Consider the following 18,913-nt stretch of genomic DNA (forward strand, 5'->3'; position numbering starts at 1 on the left):
CCTGAGGCTCAATGAATTTATGTCCGATGTTCAGTGATACGAAGTCTTGCATGGCATTGGTGACTTTGTCCACTCGGAGGCAGCGCATAATAAGCAGTTTTTGAAATGAATTAATTTGATTTGCTAACTGTCCCGGCAGAGGCTGTCTGTGAACAATATATGGTTTATTACATTTCATTCTGGTTACAATTATACTCAAAAAATTGCAGCCACTAATCCTAAGGTCTTTGAAGATCATCATCATAGGCGGTCCCTCGAACGAGGATGACTTGCTTCCACATGAGTTCACAGATGTTTCAATGAAGGACCCGATGTTCCAGTCCTGAACTCCAATTGAAGGGGTGGAAGATGCCTGTGCGTGGATTTTTTTAACGTGTGGTAACCGTTCCACATCACCCACCACACGGGCTCGACAGAGCTAGGTCTTTATCCAGTGGCAAGGGTTAACCAGGACTAGAGACCAGCTCTGCTGCACGGACCTGGCACGTACACATATCGCAGTGTGGGCTGGCCCGTGCTGCCCCTGGGCCCTCGCCTCTTCTGGGCCCCGTACCCTCATCTGTTGCACCTCCACCACGATCTCTCACCACTCCAGATCACCAAGCTGGTGACTGTAGTAAACCTTTCACAAATCTCTTGCAGGCACACACTGAGGCATGCATTTCAACTTGATGGACTGCCCAATCTCAGGTGCTAGGATGAGACCGAAAGTCACTTTAATTGCAATGGCAAAGCAGTGAAAATGGCAGACTTTCTTTCTTTTGTAAGTTAATTTCTTTTGCAGTCTGCCAGTTATCTGCAAGAATGAGCTCGAGACCTGTGCCCAGGCCTTGCCAATATCACTTGACAACTGGATTCTAGGAGGTACATAAATAGAACTTGGTGTGATTGGCCTTTCAAGTTTCTCTCTTTCCCTGGCAGCTAACCAATGGTCCCCATGATGACATTTCTGAGATGGGAATGCATCGTATAGGGATCCACAGGTGAGAATCTACCACTACATGTCACGGAAAGTTACATCCCTGCTATGCATTGCCACCATGCAACCCATGCCAAAATGACTTTCTAAATTAAAACCTAACATGGTTCACTCAGGACATATCTGCTAAACCTAACTTGCAAAGGGCATAGCTTTTCAAATATTACCAGGAACTTATTGCAAGCCTGGTAAGTTCTGTTTGGAGGGCAGTGCTTTCTCCACCTCCTGGTGCTTCTTGCTCTTCTTTGCTTCCTCTGCAGCTGTTCCCAATTGTTGCAACCATTCCTTCATAAGACTTATCTGCTGAGTGGGTTGTCCCCCTGCCAGTACTTTTATATTGCGCCGGTGTTATATTAAACCACACTGAATATAGTCCAGCACCAATTAATGTTGTGATCAGCATGCAGATAATAATGGGTGGCTTTTCAGTGCCAGAAGAAGCCCAACAATTGTTAAACGACAAACAATTGGAATTACTGATTTTATTTACTACATAGGAATAAATGTGAATTGTTGGTAAATAGAGCACAGGTGGAATTGTAGGCGGAGGTGGGGGTGAGGGAGAAGAGGCGGGGGGGGATGGTGGAGAGGAAAGAGATTGGGTAAAGGGAGGGGTAGATAGGGGAGGGATGGGAAGGGTGGATAAGGGAGGGATGGGAAGGGTGGACAGGGGAAAGATGGAAAGGGTGGATAGGAGAGGGATGGGAAGGGTGGATAAGGGTGGATAAGGGGAAGGATGGGAAGGGTGGATAGGGGAGGGATGGAAAGGGTGGATAGGAGAGGGATAGAAAGGGTGGATAGGGGAGGGATGGAAAGGGTGGATAGGAGAGAGATGGGAAGGGTGGATAAGGGGAAGGATGGAAAGGGTGGATAGGAGAGGGATAGAAAGGGTGGATAGGGGAGGGATGGGAAGGTTGGACAGGGGAAAGATGGAAAGGGTGGATAGGAGAGGGATAGGAAGGGTGGATAAGGGGAAGGATGGGAAGGGTAGATAGGGGAGGGATGGGAAGGGTGGATAGGGGAGGGATAGGAAGGGTAGACAGGGGAAAGATGGAATGGGTGGATAGGAGAGGGATGGGAAGGGTGGATAAGGGGAAGGATGGGAAGGGTAGATAGGGGAGGGATGGAAAGGGTGGATAAGGGAGGGATGAGAAGGGTGGATAGGGGAGGGGCATGAAGGGGGTGAGAGGGAACATGTTGGACAGTAGCAGCTGATGATTCTCTGGCTCATGTGGGCTACCGGGCTTTGGAGATACACCCACAGGAGTACAGACGCCTCCCATGCCCATGCAAATTCACTGCCTTGCCACTGACCCTGCGTACTCTGTCAAGGTCAGCACGGGAAGGCACTGGCAGCCATGATCGTACTCCCTTCTACAAATTGCGGGCCACAATCTCTTGGTAAGAAGATTTACATGAACAAGTGAGCAGACAATTATCAATGAGTATTTAAAGTGCACCTGTGTGGTTCTGGGCTGTCAAAGATTACTTGGAAATCATCCACATTATTTATAAATTCTTCTGTAAAGTTGGCAAAGTTCTTCAGGCCATTAAAAATCTGGATATCTCTCCACGCTCTGTCTGACAGCCAGTCAGAGGCCGGGTTGGGGCTGTATGCCTGGACAGATCCTCCAGAGAGAAGGTAATGCCATTCATCCTGTTAAATTACATTCAAATTAGGGAAGGTCATTATAATAACAAGAAATTAAAATAGAAATTGCTGGGTATTCCCAGCAGACCCATCAGCATTTGAAAAAAGAGAAAAGACAGGATAACATTTTGGGTAGATATTTTTAAGTAGACTACATCTGAAATGTTAACAGGGCCAAAATTCCCCCACTCCTGAAGGTCCATTACTGCCTGGGGCGGTAAGGTCTTTCCGACCGGGGGCAAGCGGATGGGGCGACCCATCAGAAATTGCCCCCGGGCGGGCAGCGGAAATGGGTTTCCACCCCGCCCGTGGTCCCGCCCAATCGGGCACACGGCCACCCCTTACCGCCTGACAGCGACCCCTTTCCGCCCCGTGAGGGAAATTGCCCGCGGGAGCGGAGTCGCCGGCGCTGAGTGCTCCCGACAGCTTTTCCCGGCGGGAAGCTGCCAGTGGCTGGGCGGCGCATCTGCCCTTAAAGGGGAAGGCGCACCGCTGCGGCTGCCATTTTATTTTAAAATTGTTGGCCGACTCTGAAGTCAGCCCGACAATGGTGGCCACAGGTTAGGCCGGCGCCCCCTCTTGGGTGCCGGACCGCTGGCCCGGCCGAAGCCCTCCCTGGTGGCCAAGTGAATGCCACCCGAGAGACTGCCCGTGATGATGATGACTAAAGTGGCTGCAGAGTTTAATCTTTAACTGACGGGGGGGGAGGGACATTGTGATGCACCCGTGTCGTGCTGACCGTCGCGCTGACTTGCTTAGTGTGGCGTTGATGACACTGCCCGCCTTCCGCCCCGCTCCCGACCCGCTCCCGTCCCGCAGCCGCCCGAAACACAGCCCCAACACATTGAAAAAGAAAAAGAGGGCAATTTTGCTCGATGTCCCCCCCCCCCACCACCCCAAGGATTCGGGCGGCAAATAATCACTTAGTTCAAATTATCCTCCCCGTTTGGGGCAGGGGGCAATTTCGCCCCCAATATCTCTTTTCTCTTTCAGATGCTGACTGAGCTGCTGTATATGCCTATCGCCTTCTATTTCTCTTTCGGATTTCCAATAATAGCAGTTTTTTTCTTTTTATCTCGGCATTATTAAATTTTAGGTAAATGACCAATAGTCATTTTAGAAATAATTATGGGTAGTTTAGTTTTGTCGTCTTGTGCCCACTTGGCTCTGAGTTAAAATTCCCTGATTAATTGTACTTATTGTCCTTTCCAGCCAGCAGAAGGAGACTTTTATTCCTTCAGTGAGAGCTGAGTTGAAACCCGTGCCCTAGAAAGAAAGAAGAACAAACTTGCATTTATATAGCGCCTTTCATGATCTCAGGATGTCCCATACACTTTACAGCCAATTAAGTAGTTTTGAAATGTAGACAGTGTTGTAGCGTAGGAAATGCGGCAGCCAATTTGTGTACAGCAAGTCCTACTTACAGCAATGTGACAATGACGAGACAATCTGTGCCTTTTATGATTTTGGTTGAGGGATAAATATTGGTCAGAACACTGGGGATAACTCCCCTGCCCTTTCTAGAACTAGTTCCATGGGATCTTTCACGTTCACCTGAGAGGGCAGACATGGCCTCGGCTTAGCGTCTCATCTGAAAGACGGTGAAAGGACAGTGCCTATCCCATTTATTTATTCTTCAAAGCATTAACATAGAAACATAGAAAATAGGTGCAGGAGTAGGCCATTCGGCCCTTCGAGCCTGCACCACCATTCAATAAGATCATGGCTGATCATTCACCTCAGTACCCCTTTCCTGCTTTCTCTCCATACCTCTTGATCCCTTTAGCCGTAAGGGCCATATCTAACTCTCGCTTGAATATATCCAATGAACTGGCATCAACAACTCTCTGCGGCAGGGAATTCCACAGGTTAACAACTCTCTGAGTGAAGAAGTTTCTCCTCATCTCAGTCCTAAATGGCTCACCTCTTATCCTTAGGCTATGTCCCCTGCTTCTGGACTTCCCCAACATCGGGAACATTCTTCCTCCAGTGAATACAGGCCCAGTCAATCCAGTCTCTCCTCATATGTCAGTCCTGCCATCCCGGGAATCAGTCTGGTGAGCTTTCGCTGCACTCTCTCAATAGCAAGAACATCCTTCCTCAGATTAGGAGACCAAAACTGAACACAATATTCCAGGTGAGGCCTCACTAAGGCCCTGTACAACTGCAGTAAGACCTCCCTGCTCCTATATTCAAATCCCCTATTTATGAAGGCCAACATACCATTTGCCTTCTTCACCACCTGCTGTACCTGCATGCCAACTTTCAATGACTGATATACCATGACACCCAGGTCTCGTTGCACCTCCCCTTTTCCTAATCTGCCGATATTCAGATAATATTCTGCCTGCGTGTTTTTTCCACCAAAGCGGATAACCTCACATTTATCCACATTATACTGCATCTGCCATGCATTTGCCCACTCACCTAACCTGTCCAAGTCATCCTGCAGCCTCTTCGTGTCCTTCTCACAGCTCACACCGCCACCCACCTTAGTGTCATCTGCAAACCTGGAGATATTACACTCAATTCCTTCACCTAAATCATTAATGTATATTGTTAATAGCTGGGGTCCCAGCACTGAACCCTGCGACACCTCACTAGTTACTGCCTGCCATTCTGAAAAGGACCTGTTTATCCCGACTCTCTGCTTCCTGTCTGCCAACCAGTTCTCTATCCACATCAGTACATTACCCCCAATACCATGTGCTTTAATTTTGCACACCAATTTCTTGTGTGGGACCTTGTCAAAAGCCTTTTGAAAGTCCAAATACACCACATCCACTGGTTCTCCCTTGTCCACTCTACCAGTTACATCCTCAAAAAATTCTAGAAGATTTGTCAAGCATGATTTCCCTTTCATAAATCCATGCTGACTTGGACCGCTCCTGTCACTGCTTTCCAAATGTGCTGCTATTTCATCTTTAATAATTGATTCCAACATTTTCCCTACTACTGATGTCAGGCTAACCGATCTATAATTACTCGTTTTCTCTCTCCCTCCTTTCTTAAAATGTCGTGTTACATTAGCTACCCTCCAGTCCATAGGAACTGATCCAGTGTCGATAGACTGTTGGAAAATGATTACCAATCCATCCACTATTTCTAGGGCTACTTCCTTAGTCTGCATCCCAGAGTACTTATCAGGCCCCGGGGCTTTATCGGCCTTCAATCCCTTCAATTTCCCTAACACAATTTCTTGCCTAATAAGGAATTCCTCCTTCCTACTAGACCCTTGGTCCCCTAGTATTTCCGGAAGGTTATTTGTGTCTTCCTTCGTGATGACAGAACCAAAGTATTTGTTTAACTGGTCCGCCATTTCTTTGTTCCCCATTATAAATTCACCTGAATCTGACTGCAAGGGACCTACGTTTGTCTTCACTAATCTTTTTCTCTTCACGTAGCTAAAGAAACTTTTGCAGTCAGTTTTTAAGTTCCCCAGCAAGCTTCCTCTCATACTCTATCTTCCCCCTCCTAATTAAACCCTTTGTCCTCCTCTGCTGAATTATAAAATTCTCCCAGTCCTCAAGTTTGCTGCTTTTTCTGGCCAATTTGTATGCCTCTTCCTTGGATTTTACACTATCCTTAATTTCCCTTGTTAGCCACGGTTGAGCCACCTTCCCCGTTTTATTTTTACTCCAGACAGGGATGTACAATTGTTGAAGTTCATCCATGTGATCTTTAAATGTTTGCCTATCCACCGTCAACCCTTTAAGTATCACTCGCCAGTCTATTCTAGCCAATGCACGTCTCATACCATCGAAGTTACCTTTCCTTAAGTTCAGGACCCTAGTCTCTGAATTAACTGTGTCACTCTCCATCTTAATAAAGAATTCTACCATATTATGATCACTCTTCCCCAAGAGTCAGCATCATTAATGCACATTTTGTGCATTGATATTCATGTTGTTGACCCCAACACTTGGATACTGGGATGCAACCAAACAGTCTCAGAACTCAGTCATGAAGAGTAGAGGTTAATCACAGCATGACCCAAAACAGAAGTTTCATTGAGCGCTTATCTCGGTTCATTTTTTGCTCTCAGTTGAAAAAAGGCAATGATAAATCTTTTTGAAAAAAATGACAGTGAAGTATTGGTCCAGGTCCTAACTTCACAGTTCAAAATTATGAGATGGTAATTAGTGAAATATGATTTCCACTGGTCAGGAAATCGGTAACAAGGGAGATTACAGTGAAGATTAGTACTAGAAGCATAATGGGAGAGATTAGAAAGAAATGTTTGTTTTGCAAAAGGTTATCAGGATGTGGAGTACATTGCAACAAGAAGCTATTGAGGAAAGGTCATAACACTTAAAAGGAAATCAGATCAGATAAATACTTGAAGGATCAAAATATTAAGGGTATGGAGAAAGAGCAAGGAAATCAATAACAACGTATATAGTGCCCTTAACATAGTAAAACGCCCCATGGCGCTTCACAGGAACGTAGTTATTGTGGTCCTAACACAGATGAGACTGCACACAGGGAGGTTAAAGTAACAGTGACCTCAGTCTTTATTAAGACATTCCAGAGTGAGGAACAGGCCTTAGGGGCCGGCTTATATACAGTTCTCCCAAGAGATGCTGGGATCCCTTGGGACTTCAGGGGATGCACTCCCTGATGTCGGAACATGGGAGTGCATGCTCTGCAGATACACAACAGTAATCAAACAAAATTTGACACCAAGTCACATGAGGAGATATCAGGATAGGAATTGGTTAAAGCGGTAGGTTTGAAGGAGCATCTTAAAGCAGGAGAGAGTGGTAGAGGGGCTTAGGGAGGGAATCCAGAGCTTAAGGCCGAGGCAGCTGAAGGCTATGATTAAAATCGTGGATGCACAAGAGGCCAGAATTGGAGGTGCGCAGAGATCTTGGAGGGTTGTAAGGCTGGAGGAGGTTACAGAGATAGGGTGAGGTGAGGTCTTGGAAGGAGTTGAAAGAAAGTATGAACTTCCCGGACCGGGATCCAATGTAGGTCATTGAGCACAGGGGTGATGGGTGAATGGGAGAGTGGAAGATGGGAGGCCGGCCAAGAGAGCATTGGAATAGTCAAGTCTAGAGGTAACAAAGGCATGGATGAGGGTTTCAGCAGATGAGCTGAGGCAAGGGTGGAGTCGGGCGATGTTTTGGAGGTGGAAATAGGTGGTCTTGATAGTGGAGCAGATATGTGGTTGGAAGTTCATCTCGGAGTCAAATAGGGCGCCAAAGTTGCGAAAGATCTGGTTTAGCCTCAGACAGTTGTCAGGGAGAGGGATGGAGTTTGTGGCGTGAACCGAAGACAATGGCTTCAGTCTTCCCAATATTTAGTCGGAGGACATTTTTGCTCGGGATATCAGACAATGAGAGACAGTGGAGGGTTCGAGAAAGGTGGTGGTATGGTGGAGCCGGGTGTCGTCAGCGTACATGGGAAACCTAATGACGTATTTTCGTACGGTGTCGCCAAAGGGCAGTGAAAAATAAGAGGGGGGTCAAGATCCTTTGGGGACACCAGAGGTAACGGTGTGGGAGCAGGAAGGGAAGCCATTGCAGGTGATTCCCTGTCTATGATTAGGTAGATAAGAATGGATCCAGTCGAGTGCAGTCCCACCCAGTTGGACGACAGAGGAGACGTTGGAGAAGGATGGTGAGGTCAACCATGTCAAAGGTTGCAGACATGTCAAAAAGGATCAGGAGGGATAGTTTACCATGGTCACCATCACATACAATATAATTTGTGACTTTAATGAGGGCCGTTACAATGCTGTGGCAGGGGTGAAAACCTTATATGGTGGATCAAACATGTTACGGGAAAGATGGGCACAGATTTGGGAGGCAACAGCACGTTGAAGGACTTTGGAGACGAAAGGGAGGTTGAGGATGGGGCAGTATTCGCAAGGACAGAGGGGTCAAGGGTGGGTTTTTTGAGGAGGGGAGTGATGATGGCAGATTTGAAGGAGAGTGGGACAGTACCTGAGGAGATGAAACCATTAACATTATCAGCCAATTTGGGGGCCAGGAAGGGAAGGGAAGTAGTACCCAGGTGATACTGGAGTCAGTGTATCCTGATCACACTGTAGTACCCAGGTGGTACTCCTAAACCTCCCCGCCTCTCAATCTCTTTCTCCTCCTCCTCTAAGATGCTTCTTAAAACTTTGACCAAGCTTTTGGTCATCTGCCCTAATATCTCGTTATGTGGCTCGGTGTCAAATCTTGTTTAATAAAGCTTCTGTGAAGCGCCTTGGGACGTTTTACTAAGTTAAAGCCGTGCTATAAATGCAAGTTGTTGTTGTTACTGTACCCTGAGCACATTGTAGTACCCAGGTGACACTGAATAACTCTTTCAAAGAGCTGGCAGAGGCAGGATGGGAGAATGGCTCCCTTCTGTGCTGTAAGATTCTATGAGCCCGAATTTGGTCAAAGCCAAGGCCTGCCCAAGGCCTGCCCAAGTGCCGCCCAAAGGACCACCGATGACTGCCGAGAGACAGGGCGGTACTTTGCCAGGAAGATCCCTCTGAAAGAGATGGCAGTACCGTCCGGCGGCAAAATAACGGCTTATGCTGTCATTCTGAGCAGCGGGCGAGAGCTCTCAATCTCGGCGGCAAATGAGATCATCGCTAAAGTGCCGCCGAGGATTGAGTCGGGCCCAGGGAGGGGGGCAACACTGAAAAATAAAAATCTTCACAAAAAAAACCCAGAACATCTTCAGGGGTCCCCACACTCTGAAAAAAAAATGTAAAACATGTTCACTAACCTTTTTTTGCAGGTCTTCTTACTTTCCGTCGGGGTTAGTCCTGCCTCCAAGCGGTCCTTCCCCCTGCTGGCGCCGACTCCCGCCCAGAAGAATCTGCCAGCTCAGTGGGCAGGAGGACACTTATGCGACTTGGCCGCCAGCAGCCGTCAGCGAGTGGTCCCTGGCGGTACTCCCCTCCCGCCAGCAGCAGACCAAGAGGAATCTGTCACCGAGGGGAGAGCGGCGAAAAAAACTCGCTGGCAATCGGCGGCAGTGGGCGGTAAGGCCATCAATTTCAGGCCCTATGAATAGGATTCGAGTTGAAAGCTATGGTGGGGTGCTAACAATGGCACAGGTACAGACACAGTGGAACAAAAGCCCATCTTTTCTGCTGAAATTTCTACTATTTGATGTAATAACTCATTAGGCCAATGGAAGTTTATGAACGTGTTACTGACCATGTCAATCCTGTCATCATTCATCATGATTCTCACGCACACTAGGAATGCAAACATCAGCTTGTGCTTCTCAAACAGGCTCCTGCAGACGCTGAGGTACAGACTGTAGGTGAAGTAATCATTGATAAGTTTTATTCTTATCTCCACAGTATCTGAGGGATTAGATAAACAGGGTGTTATCTATCTGAGCCAGCTCTGGACAGATTAAGGGGTAAATTTTAGAGGTCCCAGCGCAGAATATCGCATGACAGGAACACATATCAGGAATTTGGCCACAAAGGTCAGCATGGGCATAATGGTGGAACATAAAGCATGCCATGAACAGGGAATGCTGACTGACCTCCATGCCTGAATTCCCAACACGCACTCAAAGCTATGTGCCAGGAGTGCTAGATTGTAAAATGTACTCCAAAGTGGAATACCGAATAAGATTTGCTGTTAGCAGGACTCACTGTAAAGTGGTCCTTACCCATTTATGTACCACACCATCAGTAATAAGGTTAAATGAAATACTGACGTATAAGTCACAGGTGTTGCCCTACCCCTAGTCTAATATTGTTATTTCAGAAGAATATTCAAACTTGAGTGTAAGTCACTAACTTTTTCTGCCCAGTTTTCACAGTTCCTCTTTTAAAGTTGCTAGAACACATTCTCCTCTTTAGCGCTTGGACATGAATTATCACCTGGGTAAATGCTGTCTTGGGGGGGGGGGGGGCACAGGGGCGGGGGCGGGGGCGGGGAGAGATTTTAACCCTACCCACCCGGTGGAAAACGAGCATATGGACAGTTAAAATCGCCCAAGTTACTTACCCACCCTGGAGCTGCCGGGTGAGACCGCACCTGGAGTATTGTGTGCAGTTTTAGTCTCCTTACCTAAGAAAGGATATACTTGCCATAGAGGGAATGCAGCGAAGGTTCACCAGATTGATTCCTGGGATGGCAGGACTGTCGTATGAGGAGAGATTGGGTCGACTAGGCCTGAATTCACTAGAGTATAGAAGAATGAGAGAGGATCTCATTGAAACGTATAAAATTCTGACTGGGTTGGATAGGCTGGATGCAGGGAGGATGTTTCCCCTGGCTGGGAAGTCTAGAACAAGGGGTCACCGTCTCAGGATACGGGGTAGGAAATTTAGGACCAAGATGAAGAGAAATTTGTTCACTCAGAGGGTGGTGAACCTGTGGAATTCTCTACCACAGAAGGCTGTGGAGGCCAAGTCACTGAATGTATTTAAGAAGGAGATAGATAGATTTCTAGACACACAGGGCATCAAGGGGTATGGGGAGAAAGCGGGAATATGGTGTTGAGATAGAGGATCAGCCATGATCATGTTGAATGGTGGTGCAGATTCGAAGGGCTGAATGGCCTACAACTGCTCCTATTTTCTATATTTTGATTTTCACCTACTTTCCTGGGCAGGCGGTAAGGACACCTGTCCAAAGCTAGCAAAGTCCTCTTTAATATATGTACATCGGGTCCCAATGATGTCATTGGTTACCGACTGCAATTTCTAAAACTCAATGGCCTGAATTGTAACTGGCAGTGAGTTTCTGGCAATTTATTTTTCCATCCACTCGCGGCAGAATGACTCCCAGCCGATTTTAATGGCCAGGCCTCATTTAAATGCTGCGGGTCAACTTCCCACTCGTTGGCAGGAAGTGGCAGAAACTCACGTGGCACGGAAGCCAGCTGCCGACAGCAGGTAAGTGGCGGGATCGGCTAGCGCGCCTTCCCTTGGGGTCAGGGAGGGTCCCACGATTGGTGGGGAAGGGGAGATTGTGGCAGGGAAGGCCAAAGCTTTCCCGGTGAGGATCAGCGAATCACTAAAGCTCCTCCTGAGCGGGAAGCAGTAGAGAGTTTCTCGCCAGGGCAAACCAACGACAAAGTGGGTTGGGAGTAGAAGAGGCTCAAATAAGTAAATTAAAAAAAAAAAATTACTTTTCTTGTGGGGCCAGGAGGAGCTTCAGTAATTCGCTGATCCTCACCGGGAAAGCTTTGGCCTTCCCTGCCACAATCTCCCCTTCCCCACCAATCGCGGGACCCTCCCTGACCCCAAGGGAAGGCGCGCTAGCCGATCCCGCCACTTACCTGCTGTCGGCAGCTGGCTTCCGTGCCACGTGAGTTTCTGCCACTTCCTGCCAACGAGTGGGAAGTTGACTCGCAGCATTTAAATGAGGCCTGGCCATTAAAATCGGCTGGGAGTCATTCTGCCGCGAGTGGATGGAAAAATAAATTGCCAGAAACTCACTGCCAGTTACAATTCAGGCCATTGAGTTTTACATGAAAGTTACAGAATTTTACAAAACTAACGTTTATTAATGGCTAGATTTTAATTGACTTCTAACTTTATTCTGTTTTATTCAAGTTTTTTGCCTATTCTCATTTTCACAGTCCTCTGAATACCACATTCAACCCCTAACAAGTGTACGGGCAGGAAGTCTGCAACCAAACCTCTGCCCACGATCAGCAGACAAATGAAAGCACGTCCTTCACCCTAGGAAACTGTCTGACTGACAGCATGGCTCAGTGTGGAAACTCACCGACTGAGGAATCATGTTCTACTGCACTGAAACACTGGTGCGGTACATGATATGCCCCTCACTGACCACATTCGATCAGCTCCGTTGGGCGGGCCACATTGTTCACATGCCTGACACAAGACTCCCAAAGCAAGCGCTCTACTCGGAATTCCTACACGGCAAGCGAACCCCAGGTGGATAGAGGAAACGTTTCAAGGACATCCTCAAAGCCTCCCTGATAAAATGCAACATCCCCACCGACACCTGGGAGTCCCTGGCCAAAGACCAGCCAAAGTAGAGGAAGAGCATTCAGGAGGGCGCTGAGCACCTCGAGTCTCGTCGCCGAGAGCATGCAGAAACCAAGCGCAGGCAGCGGAAGGAGCGTACAGCAAACCAGACTCCCCACCCACCCTTTCCTTCAACCACTGTGTGCCCCACCTGTGACAGAGACTGTGGTTCTCGTATTGGACTGTTCAGTCACCTAAGAACTCACTTTTAGAGTGGAAGCAAGTCATCCTCGATTTCGAGGGACTGCCTATGATGATGATGCCCCTCACTTGCAACATTGTCCCTCATGAGTTAAGCAATCAGCCTGACTTACGGCTGTAGAATAAAAAATGTGGGGCTAGATTTTGTGGGGGGCTCAGTGGTTGCGATTGTGGCAGGTCGGGTGGGAATATGTTTTATTCCCCCAGAGAGTCGGACCCCGCTGTCAACCCGCCGCCACGCTCCTTTACCAAATGTTGGGTCTATCAGCGCTGAGCTAGTTCTCGTCTGTGAAGCTGAGGCGGAAGGTCAGTGGCTAACGAATTAACTGATGAGTTGACAGCTTCAAATGTCAAGTCAAAGCTCCCAGCTGATTGAGAAATGTTCCCTTAACCACTAGCTCCTCTAAACTGTATTTCCACTGCAGATTCAGAATGCTGCAAGCCTTTACAGCAGTCTCCATCCAGTCTGACCTCATTACCTCTCCCACCATTGACAGATCGCTTCGGTCATCTCTACTTCACCTGCCATCTATTCCATCAACATGGGTGCCCTTGATACTCTCTCACCTTGGTCCTCAGAATCCCAGCAAGATCAGTCCCAACACCAGCATCACCAGGCACCCCAGCAGCACCACCAACAACAACAACCTTCTCCGCAATCAACTGATGGTGCACAGGACAGAGGGCTTCAGCACCCGACCACATTGCTGCCCGGGAGGCCAAGGATGGCCTCACCATGGCCAGATTTATTTCACTTGATGCTGTACACTCTGGCTGCCACATGATGCGCCAGGTTGGCACCACCCCACACCAACACCATAAAGCATTCCTACAATGCCCAACCCATTCCTTTCACACTCATAACCATTGCGGGGGGTACTGCTATGTCTCACCATTCACTGCAACTCACTAAGCCACTTCCAAAGGTGCACACAAATCTGTCCAAGAACGCAAAGTGTTGAAAATAAAGTTTTCAATGTTTGACACATTAACAGAAACTTTACATGAACATTGCATAACACACCCATGTGCCTACCCTTGTGTGTTGTTAGTTGGTATGATTGTACTAAGGTGAGGGGTGGCGAGTCAGATGGGGATGTGATAATGTAGATAGAGAGAGATGGGTGGAGGTAAGTTGGTGTGAGTAGGAAGATGCAGGAGTTGAGTAGGGAAGGCAGCGTGATGGGGATGTGATGAGAGGCACCGCAGGATGAATTTGAATGTGGCTTTGTACTAACGTTTCATGATCTATTGAGATCATTGAAACGTTTGTGGCATTGCAGTCTGGTCCACCTGACCACTTCCCTGCTTGTGCCCTCCTCAGCAATGTGCAACCCAGGCTGTGTTGATCTCCTGCTGAGATCTCTTCTGCCTATGGGAAGGGAAGAGGACCTCTCTGTATGCTGTGACTTCCTCCGTAAGAATATAGAGGGAGTACTGGGAGAGCCTGGGTGCAGCCCTGCATCTCTGTGCAGTGATTGGCAGCGTTTACAGCACTTCATTGCTGTAGAACATTGACAGCACAAATGTTAAATAAAAGTTGTCCGTGGTCCCTTTAAGGAAACCGGCTGATGACGCGTCATCAAATGAAGTCACCAGACCCATTTCCTCTAATTGGCCAGGAAAGGCGCTGGGCGGGCTTATCAAGCCCAATCAGGGGAAATTCATTTCAGAGGCTGGGATGGAGACAGCAGCGGGACAGGGACCCGCCACCAATGTTGGCCCCCACGGACCCGCCAAGGTTTGTAAAGTCCAGTCCATGGAATAGAGCATTGGTTATTGAGTTAACTTGATGTAAATGCAAATACAAAATTGCAATGTTGTCGTTGCTGGTATACCTGCTCGTTCGGAATTTGAAATACCCGACATGAAGATGCTGAGGAACCATTCTAAAGAGTACTGGTACATGGGATCCACTTTGGACAAATCAGATACGCAGAAAAACAGAATCTGTGTACGGACAGCAACAGGAATATACTGCAGCCGAGTGATATCAATATCCTTCTCCGTTTGTTCTGCTATTGTCACTTTTATCTGTGGGAAGATGAATTATATATTCAGCATAGCAGAGTAAGTTGGTGCAGCTCAGATTATATTATCTATGTGCTTTGAACAGTACTGGTGTATCACCGTGCCAACTTTCTCCATTAATGTTTTACTCTCTGTTACCTTGCCCAAGTGGCCAAAAGTCACTTGTGAACCATTCCAGTGAGTGCCAGTGTGCTGCTCAAGTGAATGGGGCATCACAGCCCAGCTTCATTCTGTCCTCACCCAATGACAACACAAGTGCATTTCCAGCGGGGATCCCAAGCAACGTGGAGCTTATTTTCCCTTCCTTATCCAAGGTACGCTGAGGCCATAGGGGAGGCTCTTTGTATTTATTTTAAATTGAGAAATAAAGCAATATGGCTAATCAGGCAGAACACCATCGTCTGAAAAGAGTAAGAGAGGAGATGAGATAAATTAAGAAATAGGTGACACGAAGCTTGAGTTTTAAAAACCTGTAGATTGTAGGAGGAAGGGAAGAGAGAAGGGGGTAAGGAGTTCCAGTTCCGAAGTGCTGGGAATTCATTTAGAGCAAGAAATGAGTCGACATTCAACACAGCAAAGATACAGGGAGGAGAAGAAAGTGTACTACTGTCGTTTTTGGAGCTTTAGAGGAATATTTAGATATAACTAAACTAAAAAAAATCCTAACTAACTCACACTGATGCAAGAGGATTATTTAGAACAGCGATAGTGGTTTGATAAACCATAGCAGTTTTGATCAAATATATGACTCCTGGATGAATATTAATGCTTTCAGAAAACTGATTATACCACCTCAGAGGGCTACTGTTGTGTGTGTATCATGTGTGTGTCGTATGTCGTGTGTGTGTATGTGTGTGCCGTGTACATGTATGTAAATGTAGAAGCTTCACATTTTGTTTGAGACAAGTTGAAAGTGTCCACTTCTGGCCAGGTAAAACTACCGATACCAACCTTGATTTCTCCCGCTTTAACTTTAGAAGCCTCGAGGACTTTGATTAACTCCACATCATCCACAGGATTGCCCTCAGAGGTACTCAGACGCATAAGTATCTGATCCTCGATCTCTTTCAGCTCATTCCTCATTTTAGCATTGCTGACGATCAGCTGATTCTTGGCTTCTTCCAGATCTGGACGCTCTTGTGCCACCACACGACCCAGGAGCTGGTCTTCTAGACCACTGCAGATTAAGATATAATTTAGAAGTTCTACAAAAAAAATCCAATGATCTTCTAATTGAGTATTATTCTTAATGAAGTCTAGAAATGTTTGACATTTTCATTGAGTAAAGGAATCAGAAATATAATTATTTTTATTTATAAGATTTGACCTTATTCCCTATTTCACTACTTCATAAAAATGGCAAATTAGCCCAAATCAAAACATGACATATTGAAACTTTTCAGTGAAAGTTCCTCTTTGTGCTTGAAGGCTCTGAAAGACAGAACTTAAATCTGCTGAGCAGTATACACCAAACTGACAAATACCAAGTGAACTTTTCACTGGTGTGGGAAACAAGTGATCCAGCCCTTCTTCCTATGAATGTAGAAAAGGAACCGAATGACTGACTCCGATTGAATCTGTAATACAGGTGAGTGTTACCTGACCACCCAGGGTACGAACTTTCTTAAAGTGACAGTATCCAGGTGATTTTCTCCTGTGGAAGGATGGTATTTGTTACGTTTAGAATAACTCCACAAGATAGTACATCTTCAGCTCAAACTGTTATGACCTTGGTCTCTTTATTGTAACTTCAGAGTGCAGAAGCAGCATGGTAGACTGCCTTTTATACCTGCTTGCCCAGGGTGCACAGATGACCCTTAGGTCTCCCACAGGTGTGCCCCCTGGTGGCAAGTCTTACATATTGGTGAGGTTTACATACATAACATCACTCCCCCCCAAAGCTTATGTACAAGTTGTTTACAAGTTGAGGCGATCTGGCACTCTGCGTTCCCGGGTCGATTGCCTGAGTTGAAGTCCTGGCATGGGTGAGTCGGTCAGATCATTGCTGCATGGACGTGCGACTGGTCTGATCGGACTGTTGGGCATGGTGGGTTCATCCTCGTGGTTGACAGCGAGGTCGATTGTGTTGGTGTGTCGCTGGGGGCCAGGTCCTTTCACAGTAGTTCCTGGTTATATGTAGTCCGCAGTTTGGTCTGGTCCACATGTTTTCTGCGTTTGCCCCTTACATGGTTTCACAACAAACACTCCATTTACATCACAAACACTCCATTCCCCTCTTTGGCTAATACAGTGCTAGCAGCCCATCTGGGGCCATGATCATGGTCTACATCATTTATTCTGATGTCGCGTGGAGGAGCTGTACGATCCTGGTGCATTCTCTGCTGATAGCATATGGAAGGCCTGGTTCTGAGTGATTCAGTTAGGTGACTGTGTAGCACCCGGGATAGCCAGGTCTGTGGAGACTCTACCGTGACACGTGTGGTGCTCCGCTTTATGATTTGGGCTGCCCGCTCCAGACTATTGTCACTGACCCTAAGATCCGGCAAGCCAAGGATGGCAGATATGGCCTTGAGACTTTCAGTAGTGGCGTGGATCCTGGGCCATGATATGGAGGGCAGGACCACTAACTGTGTGCAGCCTCCCTGCCTTTCTTTGCAACGTTGCAGAGTTGCCCTATAGGGGGCAATCTGATGGGATGAGCATTACGTCTTTGCGACGGATAAGCTGCAACATCCCGTCTAGCGGTTCGCCGTTAACAGGCGGTAACGTGGGATTCTGACTGGTCCAGGTCCTAGTCTGGGGAGCCGTTGCGGTTGACCCCTCGCTTTCTAGCACTTCCATAACAACGAGCAGGTCTATGGGCTGTGCCAATTCCACCCCGGTGGTGGGCAACGGTAGTCAACTGAGGGCATCAGCGCTGTTCTCAGTGCTTGGCCCGTGGCGGATCATGTTACTGTGCACAGATAGTGTTAGACCTATTCGAGACAAAGCATTGATAATGGTGCCTCTACTCTCCAAAAACTGTGAGATTGGCAGCTTGTCTGATTCAAGCAAATATTGGGACACTCTTTGGTACATTCTTTTGTCCCCTGAACGCAGGCTACAGCCTTGGTTAACTTATTGGATATATGTACAACCGGTTGGGGTTCGCCCGCTACTTTGGCTTGCTGTACAACACGCCCGACCCCGTGTGATAACACATCACTTGCTACAAGTACTATGTTAGATGCATATACAACTGGTTGGGGTTCGCTCGCTACTTTGGCTTCTTGTAAGGTACCCCCGACCCCATATGATAATACATCATTTGCCATGAATGGGCGCTCAGATGGGTTACACAGTGCAAATAACTTATTGGAATGTAGTAGATTCCTGGCCTTCTCAGCGGCCGCCCCTTTACCTTTGCCCCAAGCCCAGTCATCTTCCTTGCTGGGCAACACATGCCTCTGTTTCATTGCGGCGACATCCCGTGGTCTGGACGCACTCTCGTCCCATGGTCTGGACGCACTCTCGTTCCGTGTTCTGGACGCACTCTCGTCCGTGTCCGTGATGACGACTGCCGTGATCTTCCTCCCCAGGTATTTAGTCTCTGGCGTCGGGAAGACGCATTCGGATTGTTTCGGCCGGAGTCCCACTTTGCTTGGTCGACCTGAAGCCTCTTCCATCATTGCAAAGAGGTCGTCGGCTTTAGGTGGTAGGTACCGTGCCTGAACCGCTGCTCAGTTGATCGTTACCTCCTTGTGGTCGTGATGAGCGGCCTGTGCCACGGGGATCTGCAAATGGATCTGCACTTCGATGCCTGGTTCAGCTGAAGGTGGGGGTTTGCTCAGCCTTTGAGCAAGGGAGATGTTGTTCGCCGGAGAAGGTACGCAGAGGTCTTCCCAGTTCCATCGAATCTTCCCCATCCACCTTCTACCAAGCAGCGTTGGCCCATTACCTGAAACAATCCACAGTGGTAAATCGTGCATCGCTCCCTCATGGGATACTCTTATGTTCGCACTACCAATAACTGGTATCAGTTCCTTGGTGTAGGTGCGCAGCTTTGCCTGAATTGGGATCAGCTTGGGTCGTTGTGCTCTGTCGCCCCACAGCCTCTTGAATGCCTTCTGGCTCATAA

The 18,913-nt window shown here is 47.6% G+C and overlaps 1 protein-coding gene across 8 annotated transcripts in view; it reads right to left on the reverse strand.

The window, feature by feature from the left end:
- Window positions 1–18,913, reverse strand: part of dnah1 (dynein, axonemal, heavy chain 1) — a 668,552-nt gene that overhangs the window by 93,570 nt on the left and 556,069 nt on the right. For 6 of the 8 annotated variants that reach the window (XM_070895813.1, XM_070895814.1, XM_070895812.1 and 3 more), the window contains 5 exons: window positions 15,787–16,012; window positions 14,643–14,838; window positions 9,797–9,948; window positions 2,440–2,636; window positions 2–146 (listed from right to left, as the gene is read on the reverse strand). In XM_070895813.1, coding sequence (XP_070751914.1) covers window positions 2–146; window positions 2,440–2,636; window positions 9,797–9,948; window positions 14,643–14,838; window positions 15,787–16,012 — 916 coding nt within the window. Of the gene's footprint in view, window position 1; window positions 147–2,439; window positions 2,637–9,796; window positions 9,949–14,642; window positions 14,839–15,786; window positions 16,013–18,913 lie in introns of those variants that run through there. The other 2 variants (XM_070895817.1, XR_011596078.1) reach the window with 2 other exon arrangements.

Source organism: Pristiophorus japonicus, chromosome 12 (assembly GCF_044704955.1).
Source record: "Pristiophorus japonicus isolate sPriJap1 chromosome 12, sPriJap1.hap1, whole genome shotgun sequence".
NCBI classification, from domain to species: domain Eukaryota; kingdom Metazoa; phylum Chordata; class Chondrichthyes; family Pristiophoridae; genus Pristiophorus; species Pristiophorus japonicus.